This window comes from Pelodiscus sinensis, chromosome 3, assembly GCF_052426305.1.
Source record: "Pelodiscus sinensis isolate ZL-2025 chromosome 3, ASM5242630v1, whole genome shotgun sequence".
Lineage (NCBI taxonomy): Eukaryota > Metazoa > Chordata > Testudines > Trionychidae > Pelodiscus > Pelodiscus sinensis.
The window spans coordinates 199,472,615-199,493,443 of record NC_143054.1 but is presented as its reverse complement, the minus strand read 5'-3'; the positions used below and the strand labels follow the sequence as shown (position 1 = coordinate 199,493,443).

General features: G+C 64.4%; 1 protein-coding gene across 2 annotated transcripts in view; it reads left to right on the top strand.

Annotated features, from left to right (window-relative positions):
- Positions 1 to 20,829, top strand: part of TTBK1 (tau tubulin kinase 1) — a 137,696-nt gene that overhangs the window by 99,420 nt on the left and 17,447 nt on the right. For both annotated transcript variants that reach the window (XM_075925811.2, XM_089777564.1), the window contains one exon: positions 5,164 to 5,722. In XM_075925811.2, the coding sequence (XP_075781926.2) occupies positions 5,164 to 5,722 (559 nt within the window). The remainder of the gene's footprint in view (positions 1 to 5,163; positions 5,723 to 20,829) is intronic.

Below are 20,829 nucleotides of genomic sequence, written 5' to 3'. Positions count from 1 at the left end.
AACCTGGTTTCACGAGGCTTACCTGTGTCGATGAAGAAAGGCTTCTTTGTCGGGGCATCGCGTCCAGACTCCCCCGATCTGCCGACAAACAGCTGATCGGCAGATCGGGGCAGCCATTTAAATTTAAATGAAGCCGCGATTATTTTAATCGCGGCTTCATTTCCCTCTTCCGATCTGGCTAATCTACATGCCTCCGTCGAAGGAGGCATGTAGTCTAGACACACCCAGAGAGGTCTCTTCGCCCTGCCTTGGGCCCAGCTCGGGGGACATCCCTCGCCTCTCGGTCCCACGGAGAGCACAGCGCCTCGGCACCATCCTCCTTTGGCGGAATAGATTTGAGAAGGCCCTGGGAAGCCCTGGGAGAAGGAGTCCTAGTTCTCTTAAAGACCCTCCCCAAGCTGCCTCCTCCCATGGAAATGCAGAAGACCATTCCAAATCTGCCTGTGCCACCGTGACACACTCGGGGTGGACAAATCTCTCCGTGTCTCGGGGACCCGAGGGCAAGGCTTAGAGCCAGCATCCCGGTTAGGGGTATAGAGGCCGACCGCTGCCTCAGCCAGCTGACCGCCAGCGCGCACGTGACAGATTACAGTGGCCAGGATGCGCCGTTCCTGCGGCTCGTGCTGCCGCTCCTCACTCTAACCCCCAGCCGAAGAGTTACTGATGACAAGACCCCCAAGACCTGCAGCCCTTTACTGATGCCACATCACCCTCTTGCTTCGTTTTTCGAGGCTGACTTACCCCATTTGCACTCAACTGTAGGGCTTGAACAGACAACGGGGCTGGAAATGATTTGCAGTGGCGACCCGATCAAGTGTCTGTCCATCCCTGCCCACAAAACCCCTTCCTGGGTCCTTTCCACGGACCAGCCTCACGAGGAAATGCTACCTCGAGACGTGGGCGCCTTTCTCCACCGGGGAGCCCTAGAAGGAATCTCACCGCCACGGCAAGGGAAAGGATTCTACTCTCTTTACTTTGTCCCCCAAGAGAACGGGGGTGGAGACAGGTTTTTGACCTACACAGACTAAATAGATTCATCTGAACACTGAAATTCTGCACGGTCATGCTGGCATGTCAGTCCCGCTCAGGAAGAGGGCTCGTGGTTTGTGTGTCTCAACGTGGCAGACGCACCCTTTCCCATGAATTTTCACCCAGCCTACAGACGGTTCCTCCTGGTTCAAGACCCTTGCCAGCTCGGGGCAGGTTCTTTACAAGGGTCATTTCAGCGGTGGCAGCTGGTTGGCGTCTTCACACACCTCAGCAACTGGCTTCTGACAGGCAGAGCATACAAGGAAATCCAACTGGCAACCCGGTTCATCCTCAGTCTGCTGCCTTCCCCGGGAACATGTCAGCCACGTAAGTCCACGCTAGCCCCCCACTAGGTCCTTAAACCACATAGGATGGACTTTGGACTTGACTGCTGCAAGAGCCTGTCTGGCAAATGATTCCACGCTGGGGGATCGCATAAACCGGGTCACCCTCCACCGTCACACTGCAGTGGCAGCTTGCCTGTCCTCCTTGGCCAGGGGGTCTCCTGCACACACCTTGGCATGTGCCGGGCTCCATCGCCATTACTGGCAAACCTGGCTTCTACTCGGCAGAAAATGTACAGTCATTACTCGTTTAAGTCATTAACCGCTTAATGTGTTTTCACAATAGCACGATTTTTTTTAGGGAACGTTTTTTGAATAACACGACTGTCCCCGAAATAACATGAAAATAACCAAGTGGCGGACTACTTTGTGCAGCGGTATACATTGGTGAAAACTGGTAATACACATCAGCGGATGAATACACGTGGTCACAGTACTCCTCTGCTCACTCACGGGTTTATCTTGATGTTGACGTTGACAACCCAGCACCAACAAAAAATGGACGTTGCTGCCACCACCTGAAACACCCTCCCCTACCTTTTCCATTATTTTTAATGGGAAAATTAACCCCTCATAGCACGTTTTCACCTAGTATGAACGTTTTCAGACACGCATCTATAGTGTTAAATGAGGAATTACTGTATGTCAGCGTCATTGCCAAAGTAATAATTCCCTCCGGAGTTCTACAAAAGCGGCGAGGAGTCCTGTGGCACCTTCTAGACTAACCGAAGTGTTGGAGCATCAGCTTTCGTGGGCAAAGACCCACATCGTCAGATGCATGTCATCTGTCACTGGAGTTCTAGCCTCTCTGTCTGGCGGGCGAAACCCGTAGATTCCTCCCCGGCCCTCAATTCTGAAGGGACTTCTTCGATCCTTCCCTCCACTGGCAAAGCCAGCTCCTCAATCCCATTCTTCCATCTCTCACCAGACCTCCCGTCGAACCTTCAGCCGCGTGCCCTGGGCTCCACTTCTCAGGGGATGTTGTCTTCCGAGCTGCCACCACCTCGGCCAAGAGAGTCAGGGAGTTAGGAGCACTCCCGGCAAACTCGCCATGAAGGAAAGCCCCCTCTCTTCACCCTGGCCCGGGATGCAGCCTGAAAGCAATTTCAGAGTTGCACCGGAGTGCGAGAACCCACTGACTGACTGACTTTCGTTTCTGCAGCAGCACGTGCTTGATGAGGAGAGGCTGCTCCGGTCTCTCGATGTCTGAAGAGCACTGGCCTGGTATCGGCAAAGAACAAAAGCTCGTGGAAAGACGCTTGGACTTTGTGCGGAGAGATCGGGGGGGTCGCGCTCTGTTTGCAGCGATTCTCTGGGGCTGCATTAGCCTTTGCTACCAACTAGCTCGCATCCCCCTCCTCTCACCCTCCCAGAGCACGAGCAACAGATACTGCGTACTAACAATCGCCAGGCGCACCGTGCTCATGCTGCACGGAGGTGGAACGCAGACCGGGAGCAGGCATCCTGAAGAACCGCCCGTCACTGGAGTTCTAGTGCTCCACCACTAAGGATGGAAAATCCCGGTTAATTAGTTACCTGGCTAAGCGCTAGGTTTAAGCGGTTCATTGATTAAGCTGGGATCCCGTGGGGGGTTGCCGCTGCCACCACCCTTCGCCGTACAAGGGCTACCACCGCCAGACCAGCCCCCCCACCAGTGTTCCCGCTAAGATTTTCCAGCCATGAGCGGAGAGAGTTTTGGCTTGTGCACCACTCGTTGAGGTCACGTGGGCTGGTTTGGACGTGTGCCACCGTGGCACCCAATTTATTAACACACACGTGTTCCCCGCTGCCGGAGTAGACACCCCCCCCCCCGCCATGTGGCAGGTCCCATTCCTAGCCCCCGGAGCAGACCCTCCCCCCCCCGCCATGCAGCAGGTCCCATTCCTAGCCCCCGGAGCAGACCCTCCCCCTCCCCCCCCCCGCCATGCAGCAGGTCCCATTCCTAGCCCCCGGAGCAGACCCTCCCCCTCCCCCCGCCATGCGGCAGGTCCCATTCCTAGCCCCCGGAGCAGACCCTCCCCCTCCCCCCCCGCCATGCAGCACGTCCCATTCCTAGCCCCCGGAGCAGACCCTCCCCCCCCCCCATGCAGCACGTCCCATTCCTAGCCCCCGGAGCAGACCCTCCCCATCCCCCCCCGCCATGCAGCACGTCCCATTCCTAGCCCCTGGAGCAGACCCTCCCCATCCCCCCCCCCGCCATGCAGCACGTCCCATTCCTAGCCCCCGGAGCAGACCCTCCCCCCCCCGCCATGCAGCATGTCCCATTCCTAGCCCCCAGAGCAGACCCTCCCCCTCCCCCCCCCACCATGCAGCACGTCCCATTCCTAGCCCCCAGAGCAGACCCTCCCCTCCTCCCCACCATGCAGCACGTCCCATTCCTAGCCCCCGGAGCAGACCCTCCCCCCCCCCCGCCATGCAGCATGTCCCATTCCTAGCCCCCAGAGCAGACCCTCCCCCCCCCCGCCATGCAGCATGTCCCATTCCTAGCCCCCAGAGCAGACCCTCCCCCTCCCCCCCCCACCATGCAGCACGTCCCATTCCTAGCCCCCAGAGCAGACCCTCCCCCTCCCCCCCACCATGCAGCACGTCCCATTCCTAGCCCCCGGAGCAGACCCTCCCCCTCGCCATGCAGCAGGTTCCATTCCTAGCCCCCGGAGCAGACCCTCCCCCTCTCCCTCCCCCCGCCATGCAGCAGGTCCCGTTCCTAGCCCCCGGAGCAGACCCTCCCCTCTCCCTCCCCCCGCCATGCAGCAGGTCCCGTTCCCAGCCCCAGCTGCCAGAATAGGCTCCACCCCCCTGGTCATGTAGCAGGCCTCCCCCCACCACATAGCCACGGTAGGTCCCAGCCCCCTGCCCCGGTGGCTCTCTTACCATGCCATCTCAGCCAGCCCTGCCTGCCAGAGCAGCCACCTGCCGCGTGGCTCTCCAGAGGACGTGGGCAGGGGAAGATTTTTTTGTGTGCGGCCTTGCAGGCACACATCTTAGCGAGAACTGTGCCCCTCCCAGTCACCCAGGGGCTGCCGCTGCCAGGTCCTCCCCCAGTTGTGTGGAGGTTGCCGCTGCCTGCTCCTTCTTATTTAGAGTTTCCTCTGAGAGACTTTGTGTTTGAGAGAGAACGGGGGCGGGGGTGTCGCTCATGCAGCCTTGTATCGCCTCGGTGTGGGGCACGAGGATGTGTAGGGCGCACGTGTGGGGCACTGTTGCAAAGAAAGCCAACATGATGCTGGGAGGCATTAACAGGAGTGTTGTGAGCAAGACAGGAGAAGTCGTTCTTCCGCTCTACTCTGCGCCGATTACGCCTCTGTTGGAGTATTGTGTCCAGTTCCCTGGTCCCTAGGCCCTAATTGGCTGGTGGCGGGGGAGCTGCAGGGCCTCCGTGGACTGGATCAACCTGCTTGGGAAGGCCCTTTTGCCCACCCCTGATCTAGACGGTGCTGGGTCCTGCCGTGAAGGCGGGGGACTGGACTCGGTGACCTCCCGAGGTCCCTTCCCGTTCTAGTGTTCTACGGCTCTATGATCCTTGTAGTCGTGTAACAGGAAGAGACGTGACGTTGGCCCTAATCCGGAAGCAAGCCGGAGGGGTTTCTTTATATCCTTGGAGGCTCTAGTTGCGTGTTGAGGGCTAAGCTTGGTTGAATATTGCTTGGGCGTATGGCAGAAGGTTGGGAAGGGATCACCCGGGTTTTCGGAGAGACCACTTGGGTTTTGTGTTGGCTCCTGACGTCCTTCCGATCCTAACTCTTGGCTAGCAAACAAACTGGTCTCTAAAAGGTCTTTGTCTTGTTTTCAGATCTCGCGTGGACTTACCTGCTTCCCCGTCCCGGCTGGTGTGTTCCTCCCAACCAGCGCAGATGCTGTCCATCGACACGGGCCACGTCGACCGTCAGGCGAGTGGCCGGATGGATGTGTCTGCGTCCGTGGAGCACGAGGCCCTCAGCAACGCTTTCCGCTCGGTGCCGCTGGCAGAGGAGGAGGACTTTGATAGCAAGGAGTGGGTGATCATTGACAAAGAGACGGAGCTGAAGGACTTCCACCCGGGGGCTGAGCCGAGCACGTCCGGCACGACGGACGAAGAGCCTGAGGAGCTCCGGCCTATCGAGGAGGGCGAGGAGAGGCGGCGGGCGGGAGCGGAAGCGGCAGTCCGGCCCAAAGTCCACGAAGGGCGAACGTGGGGGATGCAGCCTGTGGCTGAGGAGGACAGTTCGCACAGGCACGAGGGACAGTGTCAGTCGGTATCTGACAGCAAAGCCGAGCAGCCGCCAGGAAGCCCGGCCCAGTCGCCGTTGCACTCAGCACCAGCCCTCCGGCAGCGCAGACGGGAGTCCGAGCCGATCGGGCCTCAGAGACAGGTAAGCTGTGCCCACGATGTGGGCGCCCGCCCTGCGCCGGGACGTTCGTCTAGCCTAGGAAAGGCGCAGTGTAGGGAAGCCCCGCTACGCTGGGGAGCATTGCTGATCCCAGCACTGGTGCCCCCAGGAACTCGCCCCGGGCAGGCTCCATGCCCAAGGTGCTCCGGGCGCTGGTTAGTGCTCGGTGTGTCTTGTGACCTCTCCGCCTGCCTGGGTCCGTTTGAGCCGTGTCAGGGCAGGGGTGGGCAGAGGGCGAGGCTCTCTGGGTGTGTCGGAGGAGCTGGCAGGTCATCGCTGGCTCTCAGCTGGCCAGCGGGCAGCACTGGTGGTGCTCAGATGGTCTCAGATCTGACCCAGGGCCGGCTCGGGGCAGGCGCCGGCGGGTGCAGCTCCCAGACCAGCTCGTTGGTGAAGAACGCGGGCAAGTGTATGTGTCAGCCGGGTACGCTCCTCCCCCTGGGAACCGCCTGCTGTCTGAACAGACGCGTGCATCCCCCGTGTGCCCACGCTGCCTCTCCCGCAGGCCAGACACCGCAGAGCGGAGGCCCAGCCCCAGGGCTGGCCGGTTTGCAGGAGTGCTTGGCACGTCTGTCTCCCAGGCATTTGGGAAGGGGCCATGCCTACCCCGGGGAGAGTGTGTTGCTAGGGACAGACGTATGCTGCTGCCGAGGCTGGCAGTCTCGTGGCCGTGAGGCTCCTCAAGCAGCAAGCGACCCAGGGACATAGTAAGGCCGGGCTGCGCTCCATTGGCCCCTTGCTTGAGCAGGCCCAGTCAGCCTGTCTCCTCCCGGCACCGTCGGAGGCTGCGCAGCCAAGAGCCCGCCTCCCGGCAGGTGTGGAACAGCTGGGCTCTGTGCTAGGCATCTGTGTGCCTCCGTGTGGGGCTGTGGGCAGGCTGGAGCCATGGGAACAGTCGCTGGGCAGACCCGGTGCAGGGGGACAGGAACCGGTGACCTCTGGGTGCTGCCGGTGTCCGCTGAGAGGCTAGAGAGAACCCTGGGAATGTCCTGTCTGCAGGGCAGCTGGCCCGGGAGCGGAATCCTGGGCGAGGGGCAGCCGTGGGCGATACAGCGCGGACGAGAGGGGGCAGGAGACACGGAGGTAATGGGCCTGTGGGTGACATGCCGCTCACGGGCCAGGCGGCCCCAGTCTTCCACAGGCTCTCGTGTTCCCTGGGCACTAAATCGCCCCCTGCCGCCAGCCAGTTCCAGGCTCGGTGGGATGGTTGGTTTTCCCTCTAGCTTTCTGCCACCCTCCCATGGCCTCTCGGTGCACAGACTGCTCCACGGGGAGGCCCGGGCCGCCACGCAGCCACCCGCGGTCTCTTGCATGGGAGTGAATGGGTGGGGGAGGAGAGGTCTGTTGTGGAGGCCGGGAGCCGAGGAGAAGCAGGGTAGAGCTAAGCACCCGGCCCCGCGCACGGCGTATCGCGAATACACCGCTGGTGGGACCCGCCCGCAGACTGTTCTGCCAGCCCAGCAGCGCTCGCGGCGTGCAGGGGCTCTGTCGGCAGAGCACGGCCTGTCTCCCGCGGAGGACTCCGGGACGCCCCCGGGTCTGTTCAAGCTCTGAGCAGGCAGCATGCGCCGAGCCGTAGGGAGGTACCGTCCATCGCGGTGTTATGGGGTAGACGCAGGCCTCACTCCTGGTCCCTCTGAACTCCTGGGGCCTCTGTGGGGCTGGCTCCAGCCCGGGCACTTCCCCACAAGATTAGCTGCAAGGAGGGTGGTGGAAGGAGGCACGCAAGGAGGGCTGGCCGGGGCTTCTCTCGGGAGCAGGGCTCAGCACGTCCCCCGGCTCTCCTCTGCCCGGTGCTTGGGCGAGCGATTTCCAGCGGTTAACACCCACGTCAGCCAGCCCCTCTGCCGCTGTCGCCGCCCAGCCCCCAAGCGCTGTACCGTCGTCCTAGTCACCGGCACGCGGCGAGCCAGACAGCGCGGGGTGGGGCGTTGCAGGGGCTGAGCTGCGTGCTCTGGGCCAGTCTGCCCGGCACACTGTGGCCACGAGCGGCAGCCTGCCCCGTCGTGCCCTCCCCCTTGCCCGCATCCATAGCGGGCGTCTGCCGCCTCTGCCGTGGGCTGCTCTCGCTCCTCTGCCTCAGGAGGGCCGGGAAGGATTTCCCTGCAGATCCCCCCGGATCGTCCGTCGTCCTGCCGCTGCTTGAGTGTGCCTGTGGCCGCCCAGCTGTGGGCGTGGCTGGGGGTTCTTTGTCACACTGGCTGGGCTGGCACAAAGGGGCCCTGGCAGAGAGGTGATCCCCTGGGTGGCCTGGTGGGGAGCAAAGGCTTTAGCCAGGTGGGTGACTCCTGGGGTCGAATCCCCATTTCTAGACACGGACGTGAGAGTCTTTCCTGAGAAGCTCCCATCTGCTCCCTGCCGGCATCCCCAGGGACAGCCTGGAGAACAGCCTGTGACGGGCCGGGCTGGGGCGTCCGCTTAGGGCGAATTGCTCAAACTTGGGGCACCTTACAGCCCCAGACTGGGCACCTTCCCAAACAGGCCACAGACCAGTCCCACCGAGCGCTTCAGCTGCCTGCCTGGCCAGCCAGAAGCCTCGCGAGCAACCCCCCCCCCCCGACACCCCAGCTCTCCCTGTGCCCCAAACAGCCCTGGGCCTAGCACACAGGTGAGGGGTTATAGGACCCAACCTCACCTTCCCCCAACGGGTCTCTCCGGTCCCAAAGAACCAGCCACAGATCCCGGGTCAGTTTACACTTTGGATCTTGCCAACAGGATCACGCTGGGCCAGTCCTTTAGAATCCACAATCTAAAGGTTTATTACTAAAAGTCTCTGTTTACATCCTGTGCCCGGACGGGTCCGCGGTTCTTCCCGGCTCGTAGTTCCCTGCGAGGCTGCGTCTGGGATTAAGAGCGAATCTGAAGACGAAATGGAGGCGGCCACATGGCCCCGTATCCCTCCTTCCTCGTCTCCTCTTGGCGGCGGCAGGTCCCGGGCCGGTGGCCTCGCCCTGTGTTCCCTGCTGGTAGCCTGTAGGGATCAGTCACTTTCCTGCGGTGTGTCCTCGGGGAGTCACTGTCCCCGAAGCCTTGCTCATTAGCATACCCATTGCAGCCACACGCCGCCACGTGCCCAGTATTACCACAGTCCATACTCAGCTCCGCACACGGACATGACACAGGCGTGTGAGGAGCGCACAGACTCAGGAGAAGGGACGCTTGCGTTCGACGCCTCACATGGCCCCTTTGTATCAACGTTTGGGGCAACCCCCCCCCCCGTGGGTGCAGCAGTGACCTGGCTGCTCCCCTTAAAATCCAGTAACGTGACACGGCCGACTGACCCTTTGCCTGATCTCCATCTGGGCTCTGCCCAGCCCAGGCGGGGGAGCAAGTTTCACAGTAAAGGAGCCTCCTCCCCGAGCACCCTGCCTCTCCCCCACTCCACAGGGGGCTGTTTGCTCCCCCCCCGAGCACCCTGCCTCTCCCCCACTCCACAGGGGGCTGTTTGCTCCCCCCCAGCACCCTGCCTCTCCCCCACTCCGCCGGGGGCTGTTTGCTCCCCCCCAGCACCCTGCCTCTCCCCCACTCCACAGGGGGCTGTTTGCTCCCCCCCAGCACCCTGCCTCTCCCCCACTCCGCAGGGGGCTGTTTGCTCCCCCCCCAGCACCCTGCCTCTCCCCCACTCCACAGGGGGCTGTTTGCTCCCCCCCCAGCACCCTGCCTCTCCCCCACTCCGCAGGGGGCTGTTTGCTCCCCCCCCAGCACCCTGCCTCTCCCCCACTCTGCAGGGGGCTGTTTGCTCCCCCCCCAGCACCCTGCCTCCCCCCACTCCGCAGGGGGCTGTTTGCTCCCCCCCAGCACCCTGCCTCTCCCCCACTCCACAGGGGGCTGTTTGCTCCCCCCCCAGCACCCTGCCTCTCCCCCACTCCGCAGGGGGCTGTTTGCTCCCCCCCCCAGCACCCTGCCTCTCCCCCACTCCACAGGGGGCTGTTTGCTCCCCCCCCAGCACCCTGCCTCTCCCCCACTCCGCAGGGGGCTGTTTGCTCCCCCCCCAGCACCCTGCCTCTCCCCCACTCCGCAGGGGGCTGTTTGCTCCCCCCCAGCACCCTGCCTCTCCCCCACTCCACAGGGGGCTGTTTGCTCCCCCCCCAGCACCCTGCCTCTCCCCCACTCCGCAGGGGGCTGTTTGCTCCCCCCCCCCCCAGCACCCTGCCTCTCCCCCACTCCGCAGGGGGCTGTTTGCTCCCCCCCCAGCACCCTGCCTCTCCCCCACTCCGCAGGGGGCTGTTTGCTCCCCCCCCAGCACCCTGCCTCTCCCCCACTCCGCAGGGGGCTGTTTGCTCCCCCCCCCCAGCACCCTGCCTCTCCCCCACTCCACAGGGGGCTGTTTGCTCCCCCCCCAGCACCCTGCCTCTCCCCCACTCCGCAGGGGGCTGTTTGCTCCCCCCCCAGCACCCTGCCTCTCCCCCACTCCGCAGGGGGCTGTTTGCTCCCCCCCCCAGCACCCTGCCTCTCCCCCACTCCGCAGGGGGCTGTTTGCTCCCCCCCCCAGCACCCTGCCTCTCCCCACTCCACAGGGGGCTGTTTGCTCCCCCCCGAGCACCCTGCCTCTCCCCCACTCCACAGGGGGCTGTTTGCTCCCCCCCAGCACCCTGCCTCTCCCCCACTCCACAGGGGGCTGTTTGCTCCCCCCCAGCACCCTGCCTCTCCCCCACTCCACAGGGGGCTGTTTGCTCCCCCCCGAGCACCCTGCCTCTCCCCCACTCCACAGGGGGCTGTTTGCTCCCCCCCAGCACCCTGCCTCTCCCCCACTCCGCAGGGGGCTGTTTGCTCCCCCCCGGGCACCCTGCCTCTCCCCCACTCCACAGGGGGCTGTTTGCTCCCCCCCAGCACCCTGCCTCTCCCCCACTCCGCAGGGGGCTGTTTGCTCCCCCCCGAGCACCCTGCCTCTCCCCCACTCCGCAGGGGGCTGTTTGCTCCCCCCCGAGCACCCTGCCTCTCCCCCACTCCACAGGGGGCTGTTTGCTCCCCCCCCCCCGAGCACCCTGCCTCCCCCCACTCCACAGGGGGCTGTTTGCTCCCCCCCCCCGGGCACCCTGCCTCTCCCCCACTCCACAGGGGGCTGTTTGCTCCCCCCCCAGCACCCTGCCTCTCCCCCACTCCGCAGGGGGCTGTTTGCTCCCCCCCCCCAGCACCCTGCCTCTCCCCCACTCCACAGGGGGCTGTTTGCTCCCCCCCCAGCACCCTGCCTCTCCCCCACTCCGCAGGGGGCTGTTTGCTCCCCCCCCCCAGCACCCTGCCTCTCCCCCACTCCACAGGGGGCTGTTTGCTCCCCCCCCAGCACCCTGCCTCTCCCCCACTCCGCAGGGGGCTGTTTGCTCCCCCCCCAGCACCCTGCCTCTCCCCCACTCCGCAGGGGGCTGTTTGCTCCCCCCCAGCACCCTGCCTCTCCCCCACTCCACAGGGGGCTGTTTGCTCCCCCCCCAGCACCCTGCCTCTCCCCCACTCCGCAGGGGGCTGTTTGCTCCCCCCCCCCCAGCACCCTGCCTCTCCCCCACTCCGCAGGGGGCTGTTTGCTCCCCCCCCAGCACCCTGCCTCTCCCCCACTCCGCAGGGGGCTGTTTGCTCCCCCCCCCCCGAGCACCCTGCCTCCCCCCACTCCACAGGGGGCTGTTTGCTCCCCCCCAGCACCCTGCCTCTCCCCCACTCCACAGGGGGCTGTTTGCTCCCCCCCCCCAGCACCCTGCCTCTCCCCCACTCCACAGGGGGCTGTTTGCTCCCCCCCCCAGCACCCTGCCTCTCCCACACTCCACAGGGGGCTGTTTGCTCCCCCCCCAGCACCCTGCCTCTCCCCCAATCCGCAGGGGGCTGTTTGCTCCCCCCCCAGCACCCTGCCTCTCCCCCACTCCACAGGGGGCTGTTTGCTCCCCCCCCAGCACCCTGCCTCTCCCCCACTCCACAGGGGGCTGTTTGCTCCCCCCCCAGCACCGTGCCTCTCCCCCACTCCACAGGGGGCTGTTTGCTCCCCCCCAGCACCCTGCCTCTCCCCCACTCCGCAGGGGGCTGTTTGCTCCCCTCCTGAGCACCCTGCCTCTCCCCCACTCCACAGGGGGCTGTTTGCTCCCCCCCAGCACCCTGCCTCTCCCCCACTCCACAGGGGGCTGTTTGCTCCCCCCCAGCACCCTGCCTCTCCCCCACTCCGCAGGGGGCTGTTTGCTCCCCTCCCGAGCACCCTGCCTCTCCCCCACTCCACAGGGGGCTGTTTGCTCCCCCCCCAGCACCCTGCCTCTCCCCCACTCCACAGGGGGCTGTTTGCTCCCCCCCAGCACCCTGCCTCCCCCCACTCCGCAGGGGGCTGTTTGCTCCCCCCCCCCCCAGCACCCTGCCTCCCCCCACTCCACAGGGGGCTGTTTGCTCCCCCCCAGCACCCTGCCTCTCCCCCACTCCACAGGGGGCTGTTTGCTGCCCCCCAAGCACCCTGCCTCTCCCCCACTCCGCAGGGGGCTGTTTGCTCCCCCCCCCGGGCACCCTGCCTCTCCCCCACTCCACAGGGGGCTGTTTGCTCCCCCCCCGGGCACCCTGCCTCCCCCCACTCCGCAGGGGGCTGTTTGCTCCCGCCCGGGCACCCTGCCTCTCCCCCACTCCGCAGGGGGCTGTTTGCTCCCCCGCCCGGGCACCCTGCCTCTCCCCCACTCCACAGGGGGCTGTTTGCTCCCCCCCAGCACCCTGCCTCTCCCCCACTCCGCAGGGGGCTGTTTGCTCCCCCCCAGCACCCTGCCTCTCCCCCACTCCACAGGGGGCTGTTTGCTCCCCCCCCGGGCACTCTGCCCCTCTGCCTCTCCCCCACTCCACAGGCTACTTGCTCCCAGACTATGATGCCCACGTGCCAGTGTGACATGCCGTAGGGAGGGGGTGTCTCTCAGTCCTTTAGGCCTTCATGGATCGCGCCCAGCACCTGAAACGTCACCCAGAAAGCGTCTGGCAGCCAGGCAGACTGGGGGCTGCCCAGGAGTCCCCCCTCGCGAGCCTGGACACCCCCTGTGCCTCAGCGGCTGTCCCAGCAATGGCGCTTGCTGGGCCCCGAGGAAAGGCACGCGGCTCCCACGCTGGCACGGCCAAGACGCTCCCGGGGGGCGACTGCCTCGTGGGGCCCTCGCGATGGGCGGACGCTGACCGGCGGCGTGCGGGGACATCGGCTCTTCCCCTCGCAGCACTACAACTGCCGGCTTCCGCCTCAGCCCCTTGGGGTACCGCCACTGACCTTCACCACCAGCCGCGTGCGAACCAGACGGAGCCTGACCATGCCGCGAACCAGACGGAGCCTGGCCATGCCGCGAACCAGACGGAGCCTGGCCATGCCGCGAACCAGACGGAGCCTGGCCATGCCGCGAACCAGACGGAGCCTGGCCATGCCGCGAACCAGACGGAGCCTGGCCATGCCGCGAACCAGACAGAGCCTGGCCATGCCGCGAACCAGACGGAGCCTGGCCATGCCGCGAACCAGACGGAGCCTGGCCATGCCGCGAACCAGACGGAGCCTGGCCATGCCGCGAACCAGACGGAGCCTGGCCATGCCGCGAACCAGACAGAGCCTGGCCATGCCGCGAACCAGACAGAGCCTGGCCATGCCGCGAACCAGACAGAGCCTGGCCATGCCGCGAACCAGACAGAGCCTGGCCATGCCGCGAACCAGACAGAGCCTGGCCATGCCGCGAACCAGACAGAGCCTGGCCATGCCGCGAACCAGACAGAGCCTGGCCATGCCGCGAACCAGACGGAGCCTGGCCATGCCGCGAACCAGACGGAGCCTGGCCATGCCGCGAACCAGACGGAGCCTGGCCATGCCGCGAACCAGACGGAGCCTGGCCATGCCGCGAACCAGACGGAGCCTGGCCATGCCGCGAACCAGACGGAGCCTGGCCATGCCGCGAACCAGACGGAGCCTGGCCATGCCGCGAACCAGACGGAGCCTGGCCATGCCGCGAACCAGACGGAGCCTGGCCATGCCGCGAACCAGACGGAGCCTGGCCATGCCGCGAACCAGACGGAGCCTGGCCATGCCGCGAACCAGACGGAGCCTGGCCATGCCGCGAACCAGACGGAGCCTGGCCATGCCGCGAACCAGACAGAGCCTGGCCATGCCGCGAACCAGACAGAGCCTGGCCATGCCGCGAACCAGACAGAGCCTGGCCATGCCGCGAACCAGACGGAGCCTGGCCATGCCGCGAACCAGACGGAGCCTGGCCATGCCGCGCCCACGACTGCTGGCGTCCAGAAGCAACGGGCACGGACGCACTGATCTTCATCCGCGGAAGTTGTCAGATAATTCCTGTGCTCCGCCCAGCGCCACCTCCCAGCTCTCTAGGGGCCTGGAGTTTGTGGGAGTCCAGGACTTAGCTAAGGGTGCTGGTGGGACAGGGCTAGTGTGTGAACACTGGATACTGTGTGCAGGTGTGGTCATCCCATCTCAGACAGATCTCTCGGGACCTGGGAGAGTTCAGAAAAGGGCCACCCAAAAGGTAGGGAGCGACGTCCGTAAGAGGAGAGATGAATAAGACTGGGACTTTTCAGCTTGGAAAAGGGACAACTGTGTGTGTGTGGGGGGGGGGGGGGGGTATGGCAGAGGTTTGTAAAATCATGACAGGTGTGGAGAAAGTGAATGAGGAAATGTTATTTACTCCCTCCCATAATATGAGAACTCTAGGGGTCACCAAAAGAAATGAACAGGCAGCAGGTTTAAAACGAACAGAGTCAACCTGTGGAACTCCTTGCCAGAGGATATTGTGAAGGCCAAGGGTTAAAAAATACCCTGGATAACTCCATGGAGGTTAGGTCCATCAATGGCTGTTAGCCACGATGGAGAGGGGTGGTGTCCCTGGCCTCTGTCAGAAGGTGGGACTGGGCGACGGGAGGGATCGCGTGAGGGTTCCCTGCTCTGTTCCCTCCCTCTGGGGCACCGGGCAGTGGCCGCTGTGGGCAGACAGGACACTGGAGGGATCTTCGGTCTGACCCGGTCTGGCCGTTCCGATGTTGCTTTTCTTTTTCAAGGGTCTGTGCTGGGCGTGGCTGAGCGCTGGGCGTGGGGTGCGCTCTGCTTGGGGAGGGAAAGCGCCTCTCCGGCCCTCCTCCACACGCTGCCCTTCTGATCCCTGGGAGGCCCCACGCGCGCTCACTGCTCTGTGCGCTCAGCAGCGCCTGGGAAGGGGGATGATCTCGGAGTCGCTGTGCAGCCCGGCGCATGGTGCGGGACTGCCGGGGTGCCGGCGAGCGCGGGTTCGAGTGCCTTGCATCCGGGCTGTGGGCAGTAGGGGCGGGGGCAGCTGGGAGAGGTCAGGGCAGGGCCCGGGGAACCCTCCCCCACTGGCGAGAGACGGGCTGCGGGGCCCCTGCTCAGCGGGTTGGACGCGGGATGCCCCCACCCTGCCCCGGCTTGCGCAAGTGCCAGCACGTCGGCCGCGTGGGCGAGGGCCGTCTGGGCCCGGGCCAGCTCCCCCAGCTCAGGGCCAAGCCGTCTGTGCAGCGCCGCCGCGCAGGCCTGGGGCCCGGACATAGATCAGTACGGGCGGCGGCCAGCGCACGCGTGTCCCGGGTTCTGCCCGTGGAACCCCGTGGCCTTTGCAGCAGCAGGCGGAGGGAGGAACACGCGGCTCCGTTCCCCTCCGCTCGCTTAGCTGGAGCCCTTGAAGCCCCACCCGAACGTGCTGGACTCTGCCCCTGCGGCAGGCATGTTGCACACAGGCCTGCCCAGGCAGCCAGGCAGGGTTGCCAGGTGTCCGGTTTTGAACCGCGCAGTCCAGGATTTCAGCTTCCTGGTCGGGAAACAACTGGAGACAATAGAACTGTCCGGTGGGTCTAACGAAGCTGGAGGGGGAGTGATGGAATCTCCAGTGTGGCCCGTATTTTTGTGGAAACCATCTGGCCACCCTAGCCTCAGGCACCTTGTGTGGGCTGGGGGGAGGAGTCCCTGGGCGAGGGTCCGCGTGTGGCACGGGAGGGCGGAGGGGAGGAGCCCGGGGGCCGCGGAGAAGCACCGATACACAGCGCCATCTCTGGCAGAGCGCGGCAGGGGAGCACGAGGCTGTGCACCGTGTGAGGGGCGTGCCCAGTCACCTGAACTTCTACAGCAGGGACCCAAACGGGGGCGCGCGCCGGCTGGGGTCCCCCGGCTCCAGCATGCAGGCAAGGTCCCGTTCTCCAGCCTTGACTAACGGCCGAGGGGGCGCACGGGGGAAGAGGGGAAGGGCCGCCGGAGCGGGTGGGGAGCTCGGCCGCCGTCTCCGTGGCTGCGTTTGTGACAGGACCGGTCGGGCGAGGACCAGATGCTTCCAAACTTCCCTGCCAAGTCGCCATACCCTCCCCCAGCCCTTGGCTTGTAGTCAGCCGCCGTGGGGAGCGCCCGGGCCTGCCTCCAGCGCGTCTCAGGAGGGGTACGGCCCCTCGCTGGGCGGGATGGCTCTGCTTGCTGCTGGAGGCCTGGCGCTGTGGGTGTGGCCGTGCTCCTCGGGGTGCAGGCCGACAGCTGTGGAGAGGGAAGAAGTGGCTTAGCATCCCCAGGTCCCTGACTTGGCAGCAGCAGGGACCGCGGCCGGAAGCCTCTTTCCCTCAGCACGCAGGGGCGGTGGCTACCGTTCCTGAGGGACGGGCCGTTTCCTTAGCACCCAGCGGTGCGTGGAAATCCCGCCTGCCGAAGCGCCATGTTGTTCTGAGGGTGGGGGGCAGGGAGGCGTGCGGGGCAGGAAGAGGCCTGTTGAGAGTGGGCTGTGGCGGGGAGGAAGGAAGCAAACCTGAGATCTGTGGGGTCCAACCAGTTGTGAAGCCGTAGCCAGAGCGGACTAGCCACGTTCCTCTGAAAACGTAAATACTTGTGTGAGCCGCACTCGACCGGCCGAATGGCCACGTGGCTGGTGGCCAGCGCGCTGTTAGAGGCCCCAGGCTCCTGGCCCGAGAAGGGGCGCTCAGCCCCGCTTCCCTGGGCTCCGCGCTCTAGACTGAGCCCTTTCACGGCCTTTGAGAAACGGCCCCTGTGGTCGCTCGGCCCCGAGGGCCTTTGCCGCGGCCCCTGGCCCTGAGCCTGCACCTGGCGGGGCGACGGGAGGAGGCGGCGCTGGGAGTTCAGTGGCACAGGCAGGAAAAGGAAGGCTCAATCCAGTCACAGGCCAGGCGGGCTCAGGGCGATTCCCAGGGGTGCGATGTAGGGCCCCTGGGAGCAGTCGGCTGCCCAGCCTGGCTAGTCAGGGCCCGTGGTGCTCTCAGCTGGGAGGTTCCCAGCCGTGGTGCGCAGCCACCGGCTCTTCCCTGTGCATCAGGACTCCGAATGGCTGACCGGCCGTGCCAGGTGCAGACGGTGGAGGTGGCCGGGGCAGCGGGGCAGGGGACCGGGGTGCCCGAGCCCCGCACCCCCACGCTCCGGCACGCGACCTGGGGGAGGCAGGCCGGCCCCACGCCCCTGCTTCCGTCTGGGTGCAGGAGGGAGCTGTCCCCTAGGGCCCTCCGGCAGCCTGGGAGCTTCCCACCGCAGAGCGGTAGTGAGGTCAGCCTAGAGCGAGAACTGCCCGCCAGTGAAGATGTCTGCCGCATGCACAGCAGCGCAAACCCGGAGCGAGTCACGACTTTGCCTGACACCTTTCCCTCCACTCTTCTTGGTCTTTTTCAGTTGGAGGAGGACAGGCATTCCCAGCACTCCCTCCCGAGGTACAGCCCCCTCAGAAGACTGGCGTCCTCCGTCTTCTCCTCCTCCGCCCTGGAGACTGAACATTACCCGCACCTCGGCGGCACTTTCTTACAGCGCAGCCGGTCGGCAGAGAGCAGCCCCGTGCGCATGCCCCACCGCAGGCACATGCCCCTCACGGCAGGAAACCACAGACTCATGCCTTCCGTCCTCCGCATTTCCAGGTCCCAGCTCCAGCAGGTGTGGGCCCGTTTCACCCATAAAACATAGCCCGTCCGGAGGAGCAGCCGCCTCCGCAATGCAATAATAGCGCCCGCCTCCCCACAGTGCGCCGCCACTTAACGCAATACCGAGTCCCCGACAACACGGCCGAAGGGACCGCCGCCGCCAGCCCCGCCAAGAGCAAACCCAGACCGAGCGCAGCTGCCTCGCCAGCCCTCCCGCAGGCCGGGCCAGGCGGCGTCCCGGCGGAAGATGGATGGGACTCGCCCCGGGGAACGTGCCCTGCGTTAGAGGGGCTGGCTCCAGGCCTCCTCTGCGGGGCTCCGCGGGGGTGTCGTGCCCCCGCGGGGTTGTGAGTTCCCGGCTGCCACACGCCTGTTCAGATTAGGCCTGGAGTGGAGATGCAGGGCAGGTTCAGAGAGGGCCAACTCTCCCGTAGGTTTGTCATCTTTAGTCTGTTCCATTGGGCCAAATCCGGGAGCCAGCGTCCTCCACACGGACACAGGTAGAGTCCCCCCCGGCTGGTCGCCCGAGTCCGTCCCTCAGGACTTGTGTCTCTCTGTGGAGTCCTGGTCTCGGTTGCTCTGGAATCCCAGAATGTTTGTTGCTGTGTGTCACGCGGTGACAGCGCCTCTCCGTCCCCTGCGACTGTGCCTCTGTGTGTGACAGCGAGCCTGTGTTCTCCTCTCCTCCAGCTCCTCCGGCCGGCCTGCCTTGCCTCGGGAACGCTGCCACAAGCACGGAGGTTTCCTTTCCCGCCCATTGTAGTTGGCTGTATTGAGAACCCCTGGAAGCTTTAGGCCGGGCTGGCTTTTCACAGGGAACCGGCACGGCCGCCTGGCCCGGCAGTGTCAGCTCTTGTGAGAGCGCCCATTTGCTTTGGGGCGGTTTGGCCGGGAACGGGAGCTGCTCTCAGCTGCCCCGTGAGGAGAGGAGGGAAGTCGCTGCCAGGAAATCTCCGTGTTATGTTGCTGCTGCTCTGGAGACGCTGCTGCCTGGCCCGTCTCGCGGTGCCCCAGGGGAGCCAGCATCCCAGGCCCCGCCAGTTTCTTTCTCTTGCTAATTAGATCAGGTTTCTCGTGACACTTGGACCTTGGGCCTCTGTGCAGAGCCCCGGGACTCGCTGTCCGAAACCGCGCCTGGAGACGGAGGGGCTCGCTATGGTCACTGCAACCCCAGGGTGACGTTGGTGCTCTCTGGGGCACAGGGCGCCTCCTAGTGGAGCTGCAGTGTCAGCACAGGCCTAGGGGGCAGCCCCCTGGGACTAAGGGAGTGCCTGGGGTCTGTTCTGAGAGGAGACGCAAGTGCCGGCTGGGTTCAGGGCTTGGAGGGACGTGCATGCAGAGGGGAGGGCTCTGAAGAAGGAGCCTAGCCCAGGTTGCTGTGGGTAAGTCGCCGTGTGGTGCTCAGACAGCGTGGCCAGGCAGGACGGAGCTGGGTGCCGAGAGAGGCTGCATTCCCATATCGGCGTTGGGCTGCTTCCGCCCGAGTCGCGAGGCCTTTTCTTCTCCGTCGCGGTCTCTGCAGGGAGGGAGGGGCCCTTGTGAGCGTCTGCGGGAGTCCCGACCCATCCGCGGCACGTGGGAATCGAGCCCTATCGTCCGAAGGACACTGGGCACTGCCAGCCTAGGTGGGTCAGTGGGTTGGCAGCTCCTATATTGCTAGCCGTAGAAGCCCGGGGAGACCGAGCTTTCGCGCCCCTTGAGAATAACGTTCCAGGAGACGGTTTGTGGAGGGCTGCTCCGCTCTGGGTGCTTTCCCTTGTATGTGCCTAACGTTTGCTTTTGCTGGGCAGCACGTCCGGGAGTGCCCAGCGCCTGCTCACGCTGCGCGTTGTCAAGTCCGCCGCTACACCCGCTCGAAAGCTTTTAAGGAGTTGGCCAAAAAGCTGTCCAGGCAGCTGATATTAATTTGTAGAGTTCTTGGGAAATGAGGGGAGTTCCAGAGGATGGAAAGATCAGTTCACGAAAGAAGGAAATGAGATGGCTGGAGTCATTACAGACCTTCCAGGATCAGTCGCGGAATGGCTGACCTGTGACTTCCAGAAAGATTAAAAGGGCTGCAGCGTAACTAATGCCACTCGCTACGGTTTCATGTGAAACAGGTCTTGGGACTGGAGCTTCTGAGGGGTGGCCGAGTTAGTTCCAGACGTGGTGCTGCTCTTTGACAGGATCGCAAGGCTGGATGAGGAAAGTCGCTGCATTCACATCACAGGCTTAGACTGAAGGCATTTGAGTTCATACTGCAAGAGAGTTAATTAATAGATTGATAACTGGCTAGTGCCGTTCTCAAATACGGTAAATGAGAACCAACAAACTGGGTGTTTTAGTTGGGGCCCCCAAGATCTAATCTTGGCCGAGCACCCTTCAGTATTTCACCAGTGATCCATGAAAAAAATTATAAACTCCACTGGTACCGTTTTCAGATGACCCAGATCGATGGGAGGGTCGATTGGATAAGCACGGGGCTGTCGCACCGATCGCTCGGTGAAGTCAAACCAACATGCCCAGAGCAGGGCAGTGCAAGGTGCCAAGAGGGCAGGTCACCCTAACAGGCTGGGGGAGTGTATCTGGGCGAGCCGGTACTTGGCAAGGACCTAGGAGTCATGGCGGTATCGGGTGAATACGTGCCCCGAGTGGGGAAGAAAGAGCAGCCTGTGATTCTGGGGTGTAAAAGCGGGACTGCTGCGCAGGAGCGGAGAGGTGGTGTTACCTTTGCGTGTGGCACCGGGCGGCCCGTTTACTAGAGATTGGGGCCGGTTCTGGTGGTAGAGTGGTGTGGAAAAGCAGGAAGAGGCCCAGAAAGGCCGTGAAGTGTAGAAAACCTCCCTCGTCGTGTGAGCCTGAAGGCACTCTGTGGATTTAGCGCCTCGCAGACAGGGCTAAGGGACAGAGCGCTCTCTGGGTCCGTCCAGGAGAGACGCCGGAGGGGGGTTAATCCAGCCGAGGGGCAGGAGATCCAGTGTTGAGGTCAGCAAAGTGGAAACCGGACACAGGCTGTGAATTGTTAGCCTTTGCCAGTCAGCTGTGGCGAGCCATTGGCACGGCCTGGCCAGGGGCGCAGGGAAACGCCGTCATTTAGGTTAGGGTTAGACCCGGGCACCGAAGGGGTCACACAAGTGACCGAAACAAGCCATGTCTGGGGGGCGTTACCCCCTGTCCTCCACATCCCAACACCGCCTGCGCAGATGGGGCCCAGCCAACGGGGGAAGGGCCTCTCCCATCACGCCACCCACACTTAGCACCTATGGGGGCTGCTC